General features: G+C 39.4%; 1 protein-coding gene across 1 annotated transcript in view; it reads left to right on the top strand.

Annotated features, from left to right (window-relative positions):
- LOC139761688 (di-N-acetylchitobiase-like) overlaps positions 1-20,292 on the top strand; it is a 46,126-nt gene extending 25,834 nt beyond the window's left edge. The window contains exons 6-9 of the mRNA XM_071686022.1: positions 5,290-5,432; positions 6,389-6,518; positions 9,644-9,805; positions 19,738-20,292. Of these exons, the coding sequence (XP_071542123.1) occupies positions 5,290-5,432; positions 6,389-6,518; positions 9,644-9,805; positions 19,738-19,917 (615 nt within the window). The 3' untranslated portion in view covers positions 19,918-20,292. The remainder of the gene's footprint in view (positions 1-5,289; positions 5,433-6,388; positions 6,519-9,643; positions 9,806-19,737) is intronic.
- The last annotated feature ends 294 nt before the right edge of the window (positions 20,293-20,586 follow it).

Genomic DNA, 20,586 nt, shown 5'->3' with positions numbered 1-20,586 from the left:
GCTTTAAAGAATGTGTGAGAAATATTTAAGAAAACAGCTGGACTTGTATGAGGCAGTGATGGATATGGAGAAGGCATATGATATGGTTGATAAATGCTTTGTGGATGGTCTTAAGAATATACAGTAGCAGTGACAAGTTTTTATCAAGAGTGTAGTTTGCAGTAGGTAGTAATTGGCAGGCAGCCAATGACCAGGGAGGTATATTACCAGTACTATCTGCCTGAGTATCAGAAGGGTTAGTGACAGCTGCATAGAGCCAGCACTTCACTGATTGTCTTGTCAAATTGTGCTTGTGACCAAGGTAGCTGTCTTTTCTGTATGCCTCACTCGCACATGGACTACTGGCATTCTGTCCACAAAGATACAATCTCTCCTTATCATATATAACACTTGACAACACTTAATTCACATAGCTCATTCCTCATAACTAGATTTTCCTGTGGTGAAAACTGTGCTGGCACTGCCTTTTGGCAAGATGGTAGGGGCAGTAGATAGCAGTGTAGTAAGTAGGAACCTTTAGGCTGGAGTACTGGGGAGAAACATAAGGTAGAAGTTGCAGGTAGGAACATTAAGAAGGAGCATTAGGTAGAAGTAGTCAGTAGGAACATTATGTAGTACCCTCTGCAAACACTGCTAAAGTTGCCCTCTGCCAGTGTCCTGTTAAGGATGAGGCACTAAAGACTAAGAGGTGGCACTGGAGTTTCCCAGTTATGGAGACTCTATTGCCATGGCCACCCCTTGAGGGAGTTCCAGTTGTGAACAGGCATCAGAGATAAAGATAGATAGATGCAAAGCTTGTGAACAAGTAGAAAGAGAGGAGAGTGAATAATTCCAAGTGAAGTCTGATCTGCAGTAGGGGTGTATGATGTCACCTTGATTGTTCAATTTGTTTATGGATGGGGTAGAGGGAGTAAAAAATGCAAGAGTCTTGGAGAAAGGGGCAAGTATGAAGCTTGTGGGAATGAGAGGGCCTGGGAAGTGAATCAGTTGTTTGCTGATGATACAGCACTAGTGGCAGATTTAAGTGAGAAGCTGCAGAAATTGGTGACTGAGTTTGGACAAGTGTGTGAAAGGACAAAATTGAAAGTGAATGTGAATAAAAGCAAGGTTATTAGGTTCAGCAGGGTTGAGTAACAGCTTAGTTGGGGTGTGAGTATGAACCGAGAAAAACTGGAGGAAGTGCAGTATTTTAGATATATGGGAGTGGACATGGCAGTGAATGGAGCCATGGAAGCAGAAGTGAGTCATAGAGTGGGGGAAGGGGCTACGGTTCTAGGAGAATTCAATGATATGTGGATAGAGAGAACTTTATCTGGGAGCACAAAAAGGGGTATTTTTGAAGGAAATGTAGTCCCACTAATATCATACGGATGTAAGGCTTAGGCTATACATAAGGCTGCACAGAGGACAATATGTGGTGTGAGGTGGTTTGATCAAGTAAGTAATGAAAGGGTAAGAGAGATGTGTGGTAATAAAAAATGTGATTGAGAGAGCAGAAGAGGGTGTCATGAAATAGTTTGGACATATGGAGAGAATGAGTAAGGAAAGGTTGACAAAGAGGCTATATGTGTCAGAAGTGGAGGGGAAAAGGAGAATGAGCAGAACAAATTGGAGATGGAAGGCTGGAGTGAAAAACATTTTAAGCAATCGTGATCTGAACATGCAGGAGGGTGAAAGACATGCACGGGATAGAGTGAATTGGCACAATGTGGTATACTGAGGTTGATGTGCTGTCAGTGGACTGAACCAGGGCATGTGAAGCATCTGGGGTACACCATAGAAAGATCTGTGGAGCCTGGTTGTGGATAGGGAGCTGTGGTTTCGGTGCATGACACACGATGGCTAGGGAATGGATGTTAGTGGATGTGGTCTTTCTCCGTCTGTTTCTGGTGCTCCTATGCTAATGGGGGAAACAGTGGTAAGTATGAAAAAAATATTTGGGGGGCATGGGGTTTCAGTAATGTGAACTGAAATGGTGAACAGCTTGTGGAGTTGTGTGCTGCAAAATGACTAGTGAATGGGGATACCTGGTTTGAAAAGAGAGACATGCACAATTATATATAAGTGAGTAGGAAAGATGGAGACTGTTGAATGTGAATGTGCCAAGCGGGTCAGCTGGTGGGGCAATTTATCTTGTGGGGGCAATGTGATGTCAGTTATGGTCAAGGATGTGTGGATTGGGTGGTTTCTATGAAGAATTTGTGTCAGAAATAACTGGAGAGAGAGAGAGAGAGAGAGAGAGAGAGAGAGAGAGAGAGAGAGAGAGAGAGAGAGAGAGAGATTTGTATTTAGCATTTCCAGATCTGGGGAAAGCCTATATAGGTTTGATAGAGATGCTATGCATCATAAATATATGGTATGGGAGAAAAGTTATTAGAAACATAGAGAGAGAGAGAGAGAGAGAGAGAGAGAGAGAGAGAGAGAGAGAGAGAGAGAGAGAGAGAGAGAGAGAGAGATCTGTATTTAGCATTTTCAGATCTGGGGAAAGCCTATATAGGTTTGATAGAGATGCTATGCATCATAAATATATGGTAAGGGAGAAAAGTTATTAGAAACATAGAGAGAGAGAGAGAGAGAGAGAGAGAGAGAGAGAGAGAGAGAGAGAGAGAGAGAGAGAGAGAGAGAGATCTGTATTTAGCATTTTCAGATCTGGGGAAAGCCTATATAGGTTTGATAGAGATGCTATGCATCATAAATATATGGTAAGGGAGAAAAGTTATCAGAAACAGAGAGGACCTTTTGTTGAGAGAGAGAGAGAGAGAGAGAGAGAGAGAGAGAGAGAGAGAGAGAGAGAGAGAGAGAGAGAGAGAGAGAGAGATCTGTATTTAGCATTTTCAGATCTGGGGAAAGCCTATATAGGTTTGATAGAGATGCTATGCATCATAAATATATGGTAAGGGAGAAAAGTTATCAGATACAGAGAGGACCTTTTGTTGAGAGAGAGAGAGAGAGAGAGAGAGAGAGAGAGAGAGAGAGAGAGAGAGAGAGAGAGAGAGAGAGAGACTTGTGTCTGGGTAGAAAGGGAGGAGGATGACAGGTTCCAGGTGAAGACAGGTCTGTGTCAAGGGTGTGTGATGTAACAATTGCTGTTTATTGTTTATGGAAAAGATGGTAAGTTTTGTAAATGTGAAGGTCAGAGAGAGAGAGAGAGAGAGAGAGAGAGAGAGAGAGAGAGAGAGAGAGAGAGAGAGAGAGTGCTGTATGTGGGGGGTTGGGGGCCAGGGAGATGAATCAGTTGCTATTTGCAAATGACATGACCTTAGTGGTAGATTTGAGTGAGAAAATGTAAAAAGCTGGTGTCTGAGTTTGGGAGAATGTGTGAAAGAAGGTATCTGAGAATGTGAAAAAGAGTAAGGATATATGATTCAACATCTGGGAGAGAGAGGTTGGTTTGAATGGAGAGATCATGGAGGAACTGGAGTGTTTTATATACCTGGGAGTGGTGGCAGCTGATGGAAGATGAAATGAACCACAGGGTGAGTGAAGGGTCAAAGGTCTTGGATGCATTGAGGAGTGTGTGGAAACAGAGTTTGTTTGATGGTATAGGGTTACCGTTATCTCCCCTCATTCCCAATAATTGTTTCAGTTATCCATTTTATGTTCAGTTTTTTATCTAAGGTACATTATATTCTTTGAAAAATCTTATTGTCGTATGTTACAATATGAAATTTTATTAGATTGTAAATAAATAAATACATATTTCTATCATAATTATTACAATTTATGGAAGACCAAGGAATATGTAAGAGATAAAATACTAGAAAGTACTTGTATACAGAAACAGAAAAAAGTGTAGAAATGTTTTGGTTTGGTTCTGCTCTCTCTCTCTCTCTCTCTCTCTCTCTCTCTCTCTCAATAGGTTTTGGTAGGATGTTGTACAATCCTGTTGGGTAAATATATCATATTATCTATACACATCTTGATGATTTGAGAGAATTATGTTATAAATTGAGGCCAGTATATTTACCAAAAGTTTTCTAAGTAAAATAAGTGAAGAAGATCATTGTATTAGGTGTGAATTGTTATATTTCATGTTCAGAGAGCACAAGTTGATTTTTGTTAATGTAAAAATATTTTTATAACATACCACTGTGTTTTTATCCCTTGGGATAGGGGAGAAAGAATACTTCCCACATATTCCCTGCATGTTGTAGAAGGTGACTAAAAGGGGAGGGAGTGGGGGTTTGAAATCCTCCCCTCCCTTTTATAATGTTACAAAAGAAGCCAAGTGAGGATATACCCTTTAAAGCTCACTCCTCTGTTCTTAACGCTACCTCACTGACATGGGATAAGGCGAATATGTAAGAAAAAAACAATGTGTTTAGCATTCAACCAGTGTTGGATGCTGATAATACACTAATAAAGGAAGCGGTGAGGTCGTAACAAAAGTAGTTCCAACAGTGCTGTATGGGTGCTGGTTGTGGGGCCTTAGATAGAAAAGGACAGAGAAGGATGGAAGCGCTGAAAATGAAATGCTTGAGGACAATATATCATGTGAAAGCGAGGTTTGGAAGTAAGTTGAGTACAAGTGAGAGAGATGAATGTGTGTGCTGAAGTGGATTGGACACATGGAGAGAATAAATGAAGAGAGACTGATGAAGAGGAAGTATGTGTAAGAAGTGAAGAGAGCAATTAGGAGTGGGAGACTGAGGCGATGAAGGATGAAGTGATAAAGATTTTAATTTACTATGACCTGAGCATGCAGAATGTGAGTTTTGCATGGGATAGAGTGGAATGGAATGACAAGAGGCAGTGTGCTGACACTGGGCAATGAGCTGACACTTAGCTGAACCAAGGCATACGAAATGATAAGGGGAAACCATGGAATGTTTTGTGTAGCTCAGCTATGGATAAAAGGCTTTGGTTTTGGTGCATTATAAATGACAAGAGTGTATGTGAACTAATGAGGCCATTTTTTTTTTTTTTTTTTGTCTTTTCCTGGTGCTATCTTGCTGTATGGGAAATAGAGATCTAGTATAATGGTAAGAATATGAAAGTGATCATAATACTGAGTATGAAAAAGAATAAGCCTTACAACACTGGAGTTCTTTAGTTATAGACATTCTGTTGCAGTGGCCACCCCTTTGAGGGAACTCCAATGGGAACAGGCTATTAATGTACCATGAGTACTATATGCTTAAAGAGTGTATAACCGAAGTGGCATGTATTGTCTGCTTGAGAAAAAGACGTCATGATGTGTTTGACTAATGTTTTAACTGTAGATTTGAGCTTAGTATACTTAAATTCCTTGTTTTGTCCTGGTAATTGTTAAAGCTTTGAATGATGCAGGTTTCGTTTGATGTTGCTTGGTCAGCAAATGGGATTGATGGTCGACATTATGACTACAAGTCAATTGCCAACTATAGTGATCTTATCTTCATCATGGCATATGATGAGCAAAGTCAGATCTTTAATGGCCCATGCACTGCCAGGTAAGTGATAGACATTAACTATGACCATAAACCTATGATATTTACCTTAGTGTTATCTCCTACTGTATGGGATACTTCTCATCAATCTGCTGACATATCTTGAATCAGTTTCCTAATAAGTTTCACTCCTCTTTCCATCCATTTCTCATATTCCCACTCCTAAAGTCACATGACTGTCTCTGTTTTACCTTGATTTTCTTTCCATTTACATGGGGAAAATGAAAAGGATAAAAGTAAAGAAATAAAAGTTTAAATCTTAACTTCCAATAGTTAGAAGAAAAAATGAGATACTGAGAAAAATACAGTGTTGAGGTTGAGGTGATTTGGCAAAAGTTAAAGAGGCAGCCACAGTGGTGTCTGTGATTGCAGGTATGGGTTGTGAAAACAGAGGAACAGGATGGTGGAATGAATTTTTTTTTATGAAAGTTGCTTATGGAAAAAATTATTTAGAAGATGAATTATCCAAAAAATAATGATGAATTGAAGACAGAGAGAGAGAGAGTATAAGCAACAGAATCAAAAACAAAAGTTACTGTACATGAATAAAAGGAAAACAAATAAGTGTCTCGGAGGAAGAGTTTATGAAAATTAAAAGATCAAAATACTTCATATGGATTATCTTAAAGCATGAAGGAGGTTCATGTGAGGAATACTAATATGTTAGGTGAAAAATAGGAGTGTTCATGGGTTTCTTCTGCCTCTTTTAGCAACAACTACAGATGCCCTGCCTAAGATAACAATTCTCAGGCAATTGTATTTGGAACAACTAATACAACAGAGATCCTGGAAATCTTGCTCGCCTCTCTGTTCAGAGAATTAGGATCTAATAGTTCCATTGTTTTATTAAACAAAGGTTCAAGACTCATAGAAACAGCTCTTTAGTATATGGTATTTCAGCAAGTAGAGATTTCATATTATTCATGATATCTGATATTATGAATGTTTTCTGTCTACAGACCAAATTCTGGCATCTTCAAGACCACTCAAGGTGTCCATACCTACTTTGATCTTGACATTCCTCCTGAGAAGATGATTCTGGGGGTACCTTGGTATGGTTACAACTATCCTTGCATTTCTGTGGACAAGGTAAATAACTTTATAATTGTACTGTACCAAGTGTTTTATTTTCATAATTGTACCTAGTGTTTTTTTTTCAACATTATGCTAAATCTGCCAGTACTTTGTGACATCTATTCTTGTTTCCATGAATTATGTCATCTTAGTATCTAAACTTATAGGGGATGGTGGTCAACATCAGATAACAGTTTAAATTTTCCTGCCTCCATTTAAATATCCAGCTGAGTTATCACACCATTAGTAGCATATAATGGTCTCTGTCAGCACCAGGCAGGTATGGGAAAAATTTCTGCTCTTCTCAGTAACCTCAAAATCACCATCACAAGTGCATGGCCATTAACCTGAAGGTTGTGCATGTTTGATGATCCTACAGAAAATAGGCATGTTGTTGGATGACTTGAAAGATATTAACATTTATCATGTGTGTGTGTGTCAGTCAGCAAGAAAAGTGAAAAACATAAGAAAAATTAAGGAAAAGTGACTGGGTGATTAGAGCAGGATTTTGTGATGAGGTGTGAGGCCAGCACTCCCTTCGCTACCATCCTTGTGGTTGGTCTGTGATCATGTGGGAAAAATTATGGAACTACTGCACCTAAGTCTCACATAGAGAAACTCTTTTGCTGTGGTCATTCCTTGATGGAGTTCCCAATGGCAATAGGCATCAGAGATATTTTTTTTTTTTTTTTTTTTTATACTTTGTCGCTGTCTCCCGCGTTTGCGAGGTAGCGCAAGGAAACAGACGAAAGAAATGGCCCAACCCCCCCCATACACATGTACATACACACGTCCACACACGCAAATATACATACCCACACAGCCCTCCACGGCCCACCCCGGACGCTCCACATGCCCTGATTCAATCCACTGACAGCACGTCAACCCCTGTATACCACATCGCTCCAATTCACTCTATTCCTTGCCCTCCTTTCACCCTCCTGCATGTTCAGGCCCCGATCACACAAAATCCTTTTCACTCCATCTTTCCACCTCCAATTTGGTCTCCCTCTTCTCCTCGTTCCCTTCACCTCCGACACATATATCCTCTTGGTCAATCTTTCCTCACTCATTCTCTCCATGTGCCCAAACCATTTCAAAACACCCTCTTCTGCTCTCTCAACCACGCTCTTTTTATTTCCACCCATCTCTCTTACCCTTACGTTACTTACTCGATCAAACCACCTCACACCACACATTGTCCTCAAACATCTCATTTCCAGCACATCCATCCTCCTGCGCACAACTCTATCCATAGCCCACGCCTCGCAACCATACAACATTGTTGGAACTACTATTCCTTCAAACATACCCATTTTTGCTTTCCGGGATAATGTTCTCGACTTCCACACATTTTTCAAGGCTCCCAAAATTTTCGCTCCCTCCCCCACCCTATGATCCACTTCCGCTTCCATGGTTCCATCCGCTGACAGATCCACTCCCAGATATCTAAAACACTTCACTTCCTCCAGTTTTTCTCCATTCAAACTCACCTCCCAATTGACTTGACCCTCAACCCTACTATACCTAATAACCTTGCTCTTATTCACATTTACTCTTAACTTTCTTCTTCCACACACTTTACCAAACTCAGTCACCAGCTTCTGCAGTTTCTCACATGAATCAGCCACCAGCGCTGTATCATCAGCGAACAACAACTGACTCACTTCCCAAGCTCTCTCATCCCCAACAGACTTCATACTTGCCCCTCTTTCCAGGACTCTTGCATTTACCTCCCTAACAACCCCATCCATAAACAAATTAAACAACCATTATATAGACATATAGACAGATAAATAGATATTCATTACTAGTGCTGTGCCTGTGTATCTACCCAAACGTATAGTATGAAGCTCTTATAGGTAGCTGATCTGGCATTTACATGACAGCACCTTGACACCATGCAAGCAGTAATAAGCAAGGTACATTATATCATATAACTGGAATACTGATTCACCCATAACAGGATGTCTCCATTTCCAAAAAAAGTCTTCAGTCACTCTTTGAATCCCACTCTGACATGAATCCAACCTGCACACTCCCATCACCTTGAATGATTAATTGCTCCCTTTCAACTAAACTCTAACTATTCTGGGCATCACATAAGACATGCACATAACCTTCAATTCCTGCACAACACAAAGAAAAAAAATATCAAACTCCCTCAGAACACTTACTGGTACCAGTTTTGGGTAGGAAAAATAATCCTAAAGTAACCTATACAAACAATTCATCTTTTCCACCCTAAACTATGCCTCACCTGCCTGGTCATCCACCCAGTGTGAAGCAAATATAGCAGAGCTGCAAATGACCTAAAACAAGCACTCACAACAATCAATGACTGTCAAGCAGCCACAAGCATTCAACACTTATACAACAAAACAAAAATCTGCCAGTATAGTCCCACGTCAAGAGACAAAATGTAAATCACGGAAAATATTGCTGTAAGGATGAAGTTTACTAAGGAGATGGATTCACTTTTGGTATGTTCCAAAGGATACACAATAATCAAGAAGGAAAGTGAAGAAGTCAGATGTTTGGCCCTCCTATTAAAAGAAAACTGAAATTTTCAGGAGTTACCATTAAGATAATGGCTTCTTCAGACTGTTTATAATGGGAAAGAAAATAGTATAGGAATCTTATGTAATTGTTTTGATAACATACAATCTTTACAGCTAGATTTAGTGAATCTGAGCAAATTTTCTAATGATGAAGACATAGGATTGTGCTTGAATTTTAACAAGAAAAGCCTTGTCCAATCAGAAAAAAAAAATCCATAATGGGAGATTCAGTCTAAAGAGAAAGGCAAAGGGAAGAAGATATATACAGTGGATAAGATATAAATTGAACAGTAACATAAAAAAAGAAGAGAAGAAATTCTGAAAAAATGTAAGAATAAGGCAAATGAAAATTGTCTGCATAATCTTATATGCAGTAAATTTTCAATTTAACATATTAATTACATAAATGTATTCATTTTTTCTCACATTTGGTCAATGCTTCTGTTTATGGTAGGATCATCTAGTCTAATACTTGCCATTTTGTTGTCAAGAAAATTTTTTTGAATACATTCATTATAATCACTTCATCCCTATGTATTATAAAGATGCTTCTTTTCAGCTGACTGTTTATATCCCCAGAATGGTACATGTTTTATCAAAGAAGTACCCTTTAGAGGAGCCAACTGTAGTGAAGGAGCAGGGAAGAAATATCCATATAGTTATATGATTAAAACACGTCATCGATTCAGAGCACATTACCACTGGGATAAGAAATCCCTCACCCCATGGTATCAAGTCAAGGTAAGTCATTGATGTATATGATGTTTCCATTGCCATTTACTTGGGTTGGACCAAGTACTTTCAGCCTCAGCAAACCCACATAAATGAATTTAGACTTCCACCCTGATATAAATATTCAATTCTCATTTTGTTCATTTAACAAAAAAACTAATGGTTCCACTTATACCTTTGCATGCACATATAAAATATTAAACTCCTTTGCACACAATCAGAAATAGTTTCTCTGATATTTTAAAGTGAAATTCGTTTTAGACCAAAACAGTTCATTCATTTTGTATCTGTCCATCACCTTTCTGGTTCCTCTTCTCTTTATACTTTCACCTGTGCTACCATTCATCTTCATCATCCAACCATAATCTGTCCTTATACCTTCACCTGTGTTACCATATATCATCATCCATCTATAATCTGCCATGAGTCATACATGGCCATGCAGTTATGAAAGGCCTTCCATCTTCTAAAAAATTATACTACTTTTATTTCTGTTTCCTCTGATTCCAGATTATAAAATTATCCATCTTTACTACTTTTATTCTTTGACTTACATGGATCTATGAAAACTAAGGTTTCATACCTGTACTTTAGAGGCAGAACAAGCATCCCATCTTGCTAGAATCTTGCTTGCTGTAGAGGTAAGTTCTCATTCACCGAAGGTTTCAGTACACTTCCAATTATTTTCCTTTGCATGATCTCACTCTCAACTTCAGCCTTTTCATTGCCTTTCATACTGATCTTCACTCTCAAATACTTAAATCTATTAATTCCCTAGTTTTAGTAATATTGAAGTTTACCAAAACAATATCTATCCTTGGCAATAGGGGAAACAATATGCTGTCCACATGCCTCTTATATGGTGTAAAGGACAACTTAGAGAGGTTGGAGAAGAGGTCTAGAAACTCTCTCCTCTTGTATTACCACTTTCTTAAAGTAAATTGAGAGCAAGAGGCCAAGCTAAAAAAATTTCCTGAAGGCTTCATCATCTGGTCTTGATGCTACCTTGCTTAGATGGGACAAGTGAAGAACGTAAGGATAAATTAGTTATCAATATATATAATGTGATTTGGATTATAGTATTTCTTAACATGGTGAGATGATAAATAATTTGTTTTATCACTCCAGCTGTAAATATCAAGTCACATGCCCAGATTTGATTCTCTGTGTATTGTGTGGTTTTCATACAAATATCTAATTTAACCCTTTGATGCCAGCTGGCTTACAGAAAGTTGCTCACAATTTCAGCAAAAAGACAAGATGATCAGATTTTCTGCTTCCCATTATGATATGAAATACAAGTAAAAAGCAATGGGTATGTCCAGAAAAGTGAGCTAATACAACTTTTATGGCCATGTTATAGTGCTGAAGTTGATGGATAGAGCACCCAGGGAGGCATGGAGAAAGAGGAGGGGCGAGCCCCTTACACAAGTTCAGTAATGACTCATTACTGTTTATGAAAGAAATATTTGTAAATGTAAAGGATATGTAGAAATAAGTGAGTTGACAGAACTTATATAGCTATAAAATAGCCCTAAAGATATTGCATAATTCCTTGGCAGAAGTGGTGTGGGGAAAGGGTTTGGTGGAAGAGCACCTGGGGGGGGGGGTTAGCCTTGTGTCCCATATTCTCTAAATGACACTCATCACTATTTACAGTTACCATCTAAGATTTTCATTTCAGACCCATATTCTCTAAATGACACATCACTATTTACAGTTACTACAGTTACTATCTAAAATTTTCATTTCAGACCCATATTCTCTAAATGACACTCATCACTATTTACAGTTACTATCTAAAACTTTTATTTCAAACATATTCGCCATTTTCTGCCTTAGCGATGTAGCATCAAGAACAGATGGCTGAACCTTTGAGGGAAAAATCTTACTTACTTGGCACCATTCTTTGATCCTCTTTTGGAAAAGTAAAACAGAGGGGAGGATTTCCTGCCCCCCAACTCTCACCCCTTTTAGTTGCCTCCTACAACAAGCAGGGAATATGTGGGCAGTATTCTTTCTCCCCTATCCCTAGGGATAAATATTTACACACATTCAAACGTTTTTTCACACATACATCTACTTCTGTATATATTTACACTTTAGAATACCTTCCAGAGAATATTAGTCTCTGTAAGAAACACTTATGTGACCAAGAGAACTTAACAGACATTTATTTATTTATTCATATATTTATTTTGCTTTGTCGCTGTCTCCTGCGTTAGCGAGGTACCGCAAGGAAACAGACGAAAGAATGGCCCAACCCACCCACATACACATGTATATACATACACGTCCATACACGCAAATATACATACCTATACATCTCAGTGTACACATATATATACACACACAGACATATACATATATACACATGTACATAATTCATACTGTCGGCCTTTATTTATTCCCATTGCCACCTCGCCACACATGGAATAACAACCCCCTCCCCCCTCATGTGTGTGAGGTAGCGCTAGGGAAAGACAACAAAGGCCACATTCGTTCACACTCAGTCTCTAGCTGTCATGTAATAATGCACCAAAACCATAGCTCCCTTTCCACATCCAGGCCCCACAGAACTTTCCATGGTTTACCCCAGACGCTTCACATGCCCTGGTCCAATCCATTGACAGCATGTCGACCCCGGTATACCACATCGTTCCAATTCACTATTCCTTGCACGCCTTTCACCCTCCTGCATGTTCAGGCCCCGATCACTCAAAATCTTTTTCACTCCATCTTTCCACCTCCAATTTGGTCTCCCATTTCTCCTCGTTCCCTCCACCTCTGACACATACATCCTCTTGGTCAATCTTTCCTCACTCATTCTCTCAATGTGATCAAACCATTTCAAAACACCCTCTTCTGCTCTCTCAATCACACTCTTTTTATTTCCACACATCTCTCTTACCCTTACATTACTTACTCGATCAAACCACCTCACACCACATATTGTCCTCAAACATCTCATTTCCAGCACATCCACCCTCCTGCGCACAACTCTATCCATAGCCCACGCCTCGCAACCATACAACATTGTTGGAACCACTATTCCTTCAAACATACCCATTTTTGCTTTCCGAGATAATGTTCTCGACTTCTAAACATTCTTCAAGGCTCCCAGATTTTTCGCCCCCTCCCCACCCTATGATTCACTTCCACTTCTATGGTTCCATCCGCTGTCAGATCCACTCCCAGATATCTAAAAACACCTTACTTCCTCCAGTTTTTCTCCATTCAAACTTACCTCCCAATTGACTTGACCCTCAACCCTACTGTACCTAATAACCTTGCTCTTATTCACATTTACTCTTAACTTTCTTCTTTCACACACTTTACCAAACTGAGTCACCAGCTTCTGCAGTTTCTCACATGAATCAGCCATCAGTGCTGTATCATCAGCGAACAACAACTGACTCACTTCCCAAGCTCTCTCATCCCCAACAGACTTCATACTTGCCCCTCTTTCCAAAACTCTTGCATTCACCTCCCTAACAACCCCATCCATAAACAAATTGTATTGTTGACTGGTTGGTAAGGTTATCTAATGTATGTATGATTCATGGTGAGGTGCCTGAGGATTGGCGGAATGCTTGCATAGTGCCATTGTACAAAGGCAAAGGGTATAAGAGTGAGTGCTCAGATTACAGAGGTATAAGTTGGTTGAGTATTCCTGGTAAATTATATGGGAGGGTATTGATTGAGAGGGTGAAGGCATGTACAGAGCATCAGATTGGGGAAGAGCAGGGTGGTTTCAGAAGTGGTATATGATGTGTGGATCAGGTGTTTGCTTTGAAGAATGTATGTGAGAAATACTTAGAAAAGCAAATGGATTTGTATGTAGCATTTATGGATCTGGAGAAGGCATATGATAGAGTTGATAGAGATGCTCTGTGGAAGGTATTAAGAATATATGGTGTGGAAGGCAAGTTGTTAGAAGCAGTGAAAAGTTTTTATCGAGGCTGTAAGGCATGTGTACGTGTAGGAAGAGAGGAAAGTGATTGGTTCTCAGTGAATGCAGTTTTGCGGCAGGGGTGTGTGATGTCTCCATGGTTGTTTAATTTAACAGACATGCAGATATAAAAAATTTGACAGGTTTAAATTAAGTCTGCAAAAACTAGTGCTCATCTGATGACTTCCTGCACCTGCTACACAAATCTTCACATGAAGACCCCTGTCATTTTAGGTTAGGTAAACTGATAAAGTATAAGTTAGAAAGTGTAAGTAGGCACTGAAAGTATTTTCTGATGCTGATGTATCTTCTGTCTTGCCTTAATTCTGTAAAGGTGTTAATCCCAATAAACTGAACACAAATCCCTGATGAAATGCCTCGTAATGAGGCAATGCCAACAAAAGATAACTAATTATATCATCAACTCACAACCACTCCATAACCATCATGTATAATGCACCTAAATTATAGCTACCATCAACAGCCAAGCCCCACTGACAGCATGTCACTCCCTGAATATATTTTACTCTATTCACACCTTTCAACCTCCATATTCAGGCCACAATACCTGAAAGTTTTTTTCTTTGCATTCTTCTATCTCTTTCTCAGTCTCAGTTTTCCCTTCCCACTGGCTTCCAATTCTTCTAACACCTAGGTCCTCTTAGGTAGTTGGTCTTTCTTCACTTATCCTCTCCATATGTCCAGACTATTTCAGTACACCCTGCTCAACGTTCTCTGTCAGACTGAGCTTAGTACCACCCCCAGATCCTACACTGTCTTCCCTTACATGATCATTCTGCCTTAAATAACATATTGTCCTTAGTAATTTTATTTCCAACATGTCCACCTCTTCCTTTCTTTTGTATTCAGGGCCCAAGGCTTGCAGCCACACAATTCTCAATGCACGGAGGACCTTAACACTTTCTTCTAGCCTGTGACTTATTTCAGCTCCCAAGTTTTCATACACCGTCATATTCTCTTTTATGCACCAAAGCACTCCACTTCCTTTAGGTTCACCTATTTACATTCAAACTATCCTGTCTTACTGCCTGCTACATCACTTCACCTTACTTTAGTTTACACTGGCTTGAAACTGCCTCCTTTCACATACTCTCCCATGTGCCGACACAAGCTTCTGAAGATTCTCTCGAGTCTGCTACCAAAGCAGTGTTATCTGCAAATGGCAACTGACTCATCTCCCATGTCTTCCCAACCTCCGACATAATATAGACCTAGTTCTCACTCCAAGACCATTACATTGCCAAGACCATGAACACTCCATCCTTAAACAGATTAAACAGCCATGGTGATCACACATACCTTACTGTAGATTTACCATCACTTGAAACATTGTACCCTCCTCCCGTTGTACTTGCATGCATGCCATATTCTCACAATAAAAATTCTTTGTTGCATTTAGTAGCTTTCCACAAGCATCTCTTTGAACACTACCATGTGCTTTCTCCAAGTCCCTAAATTCTGATCCTTCTTAAAGCATTTCTCATAAATATTTGTCACACAAAAACCTGGTCAACACATCCTTTGCCACTCCTGAAGCCACAATGTTCTTCCCCAGTCTGAAGCTCAACACATTCCTCCAGGCTTTTAGTTACAATTTTCCCATACACCTCAACAAATATACTTAAAAGAATTATACTTCTCTAATTCAAACATTCACTTTTGTTCCCTTTTGCCCTTATACAAAAGCAATGCACAAGCATTCTGCCAGTCCTTAGGCACCTCACCTTGAACCATACATACACTGAAAAGCCTCAGTAACCAATCTGCCAAACTGTAACCCCTTTGTTGATAAACTCATCTGCAATCCCCATTCACTTCTACTGCTTTGCCACATTTTACTCAAGATTCTCACTATCACGTATCTTTTCAACAAACCTTTCATCATGACTCTCTCGCACTACATACCACCTCATCCCAAACACACTACATCCATCACCTTATCATCAAACCCATTCAACAGTCTTTCAAAATAATTATTCCATCTATTTTTCACCTTTTCCTTACCTTTGCACACTTTCCCATCTGCTCCCATCACTGTTGCTCTCTTCTGTTCTCTTGTTCCCCACACAATTTTAACCTCCTTCCAAAAACATTTTTTCACTCTCTCTAAAGCGTGCTGACATTTCTCAACCTATCTCTTAATTGCTCTTTTCTCAGCTCTTGCATTTTCCTCATGACTTCCTGCCAGTTTCTTTTCAATCATGAGCACTCTCCCCTGCTAGCTTTCTCTTTCACTAGCAATTTCATCTACTCATACACACACACACATCCAACTTTCTGCATAATGACAGGACATGACAGCACCCGACATGACAGCACAGGATCCCTTTATTACTTTTACTCCTTGCCTACCCCCCTCATGTCATTCTTCACTCCATTACTCTTGTACTTATACACACAGGCCTCTTTTCTAAGCTTACTCATTTTACATTTTCTTCCCATCCATGTCATTTCTTATGTTCCTAAAATCACTAAAAAATTTCACAGTCACCTGCACCAGGAAATGATCAGACATCCCACCTGCTGTCCTTTTCAAGATGTTTACATCCATCAACCTCTCCTTAGCATGCCTGTCATCTAATACATATTCTGACAATGTCCACTGGTCCCAACCCCTACTAACCCTTGTATACGCATATATACAACTATTTTTCAATGAAGTATCTCTTTGACACAACTCTACCATTTGTTCATTTACTTCAGGCACCTCTGCCCTCAATTATACCCTCAACTACCACTTTACCTACTCTTGCATTCAAATCAGCCACCAGGAGAACATGATTCCTTGCACTGAAACTGCTGAAGCATTCACTCAACTCCTCCCAAAAGAGTCCACTGTCTTCCTCATTCTTCTTGCTATCAATGGTATAAGCACTGACAGTCACTTGCCCCTTGTACACTGACTTTCCATTTTTCATGTAACACTTAACTGCAAGTAATTCATACAATTCTTTACCCTAAATCACAATTTTCCTCAGTCACTGAGGATAAATAAGAGAGAAAACTACCCACTTATCTCCTACATGTCATGGGAGGTGACTAATAGAAGCAGGAGCAGGGGGCTAGAGGTCCTCCCCTCCTTGTACTATCACTTTTTGAAAGAAGGAGACAAGAGAGGATTGCTCATAAAAGAATCAGACAGGGGATGTCTGAATGAGCATCTATGTAACCAGAATGAGAAGGGAGAGGTCAATGCTATGCGTAAGCATGGGAAGGTAGATGTTGCAGCTATGAGTGATACTATGTAGAAGGGGAAAGGGTCAGAATAGCTTGGAAATTTCCAGAGGATATAGTCTGGGATAAAAGCAAAGGAGAGGATGATACTTCTGAAAAAGAAATCTGTGTAACTGAATGCATGACTGATGCTGGTGAAAATGAAATGATACGTTAATTCAGTTCACACATTACAGCACAATGAATCACTGTTTTCAAAAGAAAACCTTTCATTTGGTCCTCAAGTTTGCTGAAATGGTAAAACAATGCATAAAAAGTAAGAAAAATATTATTGGAATTAGCTTGTTGGCCATAATTCACCACTGGGAATGAAATAGGTTTCCATATCCCTCCCATTGTATGGGGTTCACTAACATTTAAAAAACGCATTTGCTTGTATCCCAATTCTTTCTGCTGGTAATACATGTGGTATGAACTACTGGTTTTCCTACACAGACTGATTGGTTTATCATTACATTAGTCTTTCTACAAGTTACAAAACAAAGTTAACCATTATGCATTGTTTACAAAAAAAGGCATTTCTTTTGTCCTCAACAGGTTTTTATAAATCTGCATAATCACTTTACATCTAACACAATACTGTAATTCTATTAATCAAAGATATTAATGTATGTATGACTCATGGTGAGGTGCCTGAGGATTGGCGGAATGCGTGCATAGTGCCATTGTACAAAGGCAAAGGGGATAAGAGTGAGTGCTCAAATTACAGAGGTATAAGTTTGTTGAGTATTCCTGGTAAATCATATGGGAGGGTATTGATTGAGAGGGTGAAGGCATGTACAGAGCATCAGATTGGGGAAGAGCAGTGTGGTTTCAGAAGTGGTAGAGGATGTGTGGATCAGGTGTTTGCTTTGAAGAATGTATGTGAGAAATACTTAGAAAAGCAAATGGATTTGTATGTAGCATTTATGGATCTGGAGAAGGCATATGATAGAGTTGATAGAGATGCTCTGTGGAAGGTATTAAGAATATATGGTGTGGGAGGCAAGTTGTTAGAAGCAGTGAAAAGTTTTTATCGAGGATGTAAGGCATATGTACGTGTAGGAAGAGAGGAAAGTGATTGGTTCTCAGTGAATGTAGGTTTGCGGCAGGGGTGTGTGATGTCTCCATGGTTGTTTAATTTGTTTATGGATGGGGTTGTTAGGGAGGTGAATGCAAGAGTTTTGGAAAGAGGGGCAAGTATGAAGTCTGTTGTGGATGATAGAGCTTGGGAAGTGAGTCAGTTGTTGTTCACTGATGATACAGTGCTGGTGGCTGATTCATGTGAAAAACTGCAGAAGCTGGTGACTGAGTTTGGTAAAGTGTGTGAAAGAAGAAAGTTAAGAGTAAATGTGAATAAGAGCAAGGTTATTAGGTACAGTAGGGTTGAGGGTCAAGTCAATTGGGAGGTAAGTTTGAATGGAGAAAAACTGGAGGAGGTGAAGTGTTTTAGATATCTGGGAGTGGATCTGGCAGTGGATGGAACCATGGAGGCGGAAGTGGATTATAGGGTGGGGGAGGGGGAGAAAATTCTGGGAGCCTTGAAGAATGTGTGGAAGTTGAGAACATTATCTCGGAAAGCAAAAATGGGTATGTTTGAAGGAATAGTGGTTCCAACAATGTTGTATGGTTGTGAGGCATGGGCTATGGATAGAGTTGTGCGCAGGAGGATGGATGTGCTGGAAATGAGATGTTTGAGGACAATGTGTGGTGTGAGGTGGTTTGATCGAGTAAGTAACGTAAGGGTAAGAGAGATGTGTGGAAATAAAAAGATCGTGGTTGAGAGAGCAGAAGAGGGTGTTTTGAAGTGGTTTGGGCACATAGAGAGAATGAGTGAGGAAAGATTGACCAAGAGGATATATGTGTCGGAGGTGGAGGGAGCGAGGAGAAGTGGGAGACCAAATTGGAGGTGGAAAGATGGAGTGAAAAAGATTTTGTGTGATCCGGGCCTGAACATGCAGGAGGGTGAAAGGAGGGCAAGGAATAGAGTGAATTGGATCGATGTGGTATACCGGGGTTGATGTGCTGTCAGTGGATTGAATCAGGGCATGTGAAGCGTCTGGGGTAAACCATGGAAAGCTGTGTAGGTATGTATATTTTGCGTGTGTGGACGTATGTATATACATGTGTATGGGGGTGGGTTGGGCCATTTCTTTCGTCTGTTTCCTTGCGCTACCTTGCAAACGCGGGAGACAGCGACAAAGCAAAAAAAAAAAAAAAAAAATTAATGCTTTGTAGCAAGTAGAGTGAAGACAGCTACTGTTCAGGGAAATACTACCTTTCACTCTCATAACAGCGTGTTAGTCATTTTAATCTTGCTTTCTGTTTCATAGTCATTTTAATCTTGCTTTCTGTTTCATTAAAACTAAGCTTCCAGACAAGTCTTAACGTCACCCTATATGCACCATATCCTCTGTACCTCTCTCTCTCTCTCTTTATCCCTGATTAATTAATATCTAAGGTCTGGCCTTGATGAAGACATGTCAGTAACTGGATCTTTCAGCTTAAAAAAAAAAAGGAAAAAAAAAGGTGCTGACAGCAATTCTGGTTGTAAAAGTTTTCTAGCCAAAAAGGTATAAATGTGTAAAGAAATACTTTAAATATCACCTTCAGCAACATTATGTCATCAATAGACAAAGGGAAGTGCAGTCTCATCAATGATCTTTAAGACCAAAGAGATTTATGTTACTTCAGATCAAAATCGGATGAGATCTTTCATAAGCAATTTCTAACCAAGAATTTCTTTATTTTGTAGGACAATGGTCAGCAGCATCAGATGCGGTATGATGATGAGCGAAGTCTTGTTTACAAATATGCATTAGCTCAGGCATCCAGAATGCATGGTGTTGGCATATGGACAGCAAATTTTTTGGACTACTCTGAAAAGCCTGATGCCATCTTTCATCGGCAGTTAATGTGGAGCTTATTACCATAAATGGTATGCTTATGGTGAAAGTGATGATAAATAAATTGTCCTTAGCAATCCTGTGGGAATGGAGCTGGGAACCCCAGTTCCTCAGAATAAAGTAACCTAAAAGATGTATGCCTGTTTGTGGCGTCAACAATAATAAATGCATAGATAAATGATAGCATTTATATTTTATGCTCAATGGTGAATCAACTTTGAAGGTTCACTTTATCTTTTTTAGAACCAAAGAAGAATTTCATGTGTATTTGTAAGAAGTGTTGATAATTTTATTCATGGCAATATGTACTGTCTTATACTAACCATCTGATTAGTCATAAACTTTTCAGAAACCCTACAAAATGCTGAGAGTGACTAATTCTCATTAAATTCAACCACACCTAACTTGAATATCATTGAATTCCTTGTTTACTTGTCTCTTGAAAAGAAGCCAGGCTCTTAATAATATGTATATGTATACGAGAAATACTTAGAAAAGCGAATGGATTTGTATGTAGCATTTATGGATCTGGAGAAGGCATATGATAGAGTTGATAGAGATGCTCTGGGGAAGGTATTAAGAATATATGGTGTGGGAGGCAAGTTGTTAGAAGCAGTGAAAAGTTTTTATCGAGGATGTAAGTCATGTGTACGTGTAGGAAGAGAGGAAAGTGATTGGCTCTCAGTGAATGTAGGTTT

The sequence above is a fragment of the Panulirus ornatus genome, chromosome 41, assembly GCF_036320965.1.
Source record: "Panulirus ornatus isolate Po-2019 chromosome 41, ASM3632096v1, whole genome shotgun sequence".
Taxonomy (NCBI): Eukaryota; Metazoa; Arthropoda; class Malacostraca; order Decapoda; family Palinuridae; genus Panulirus; species Panulirus ornatus.
The sequence above is the reverse complement of the archived record's forward strand: the minus strand, read 5'-3'. Positions and strand labels throughout refer to the sequence as shown.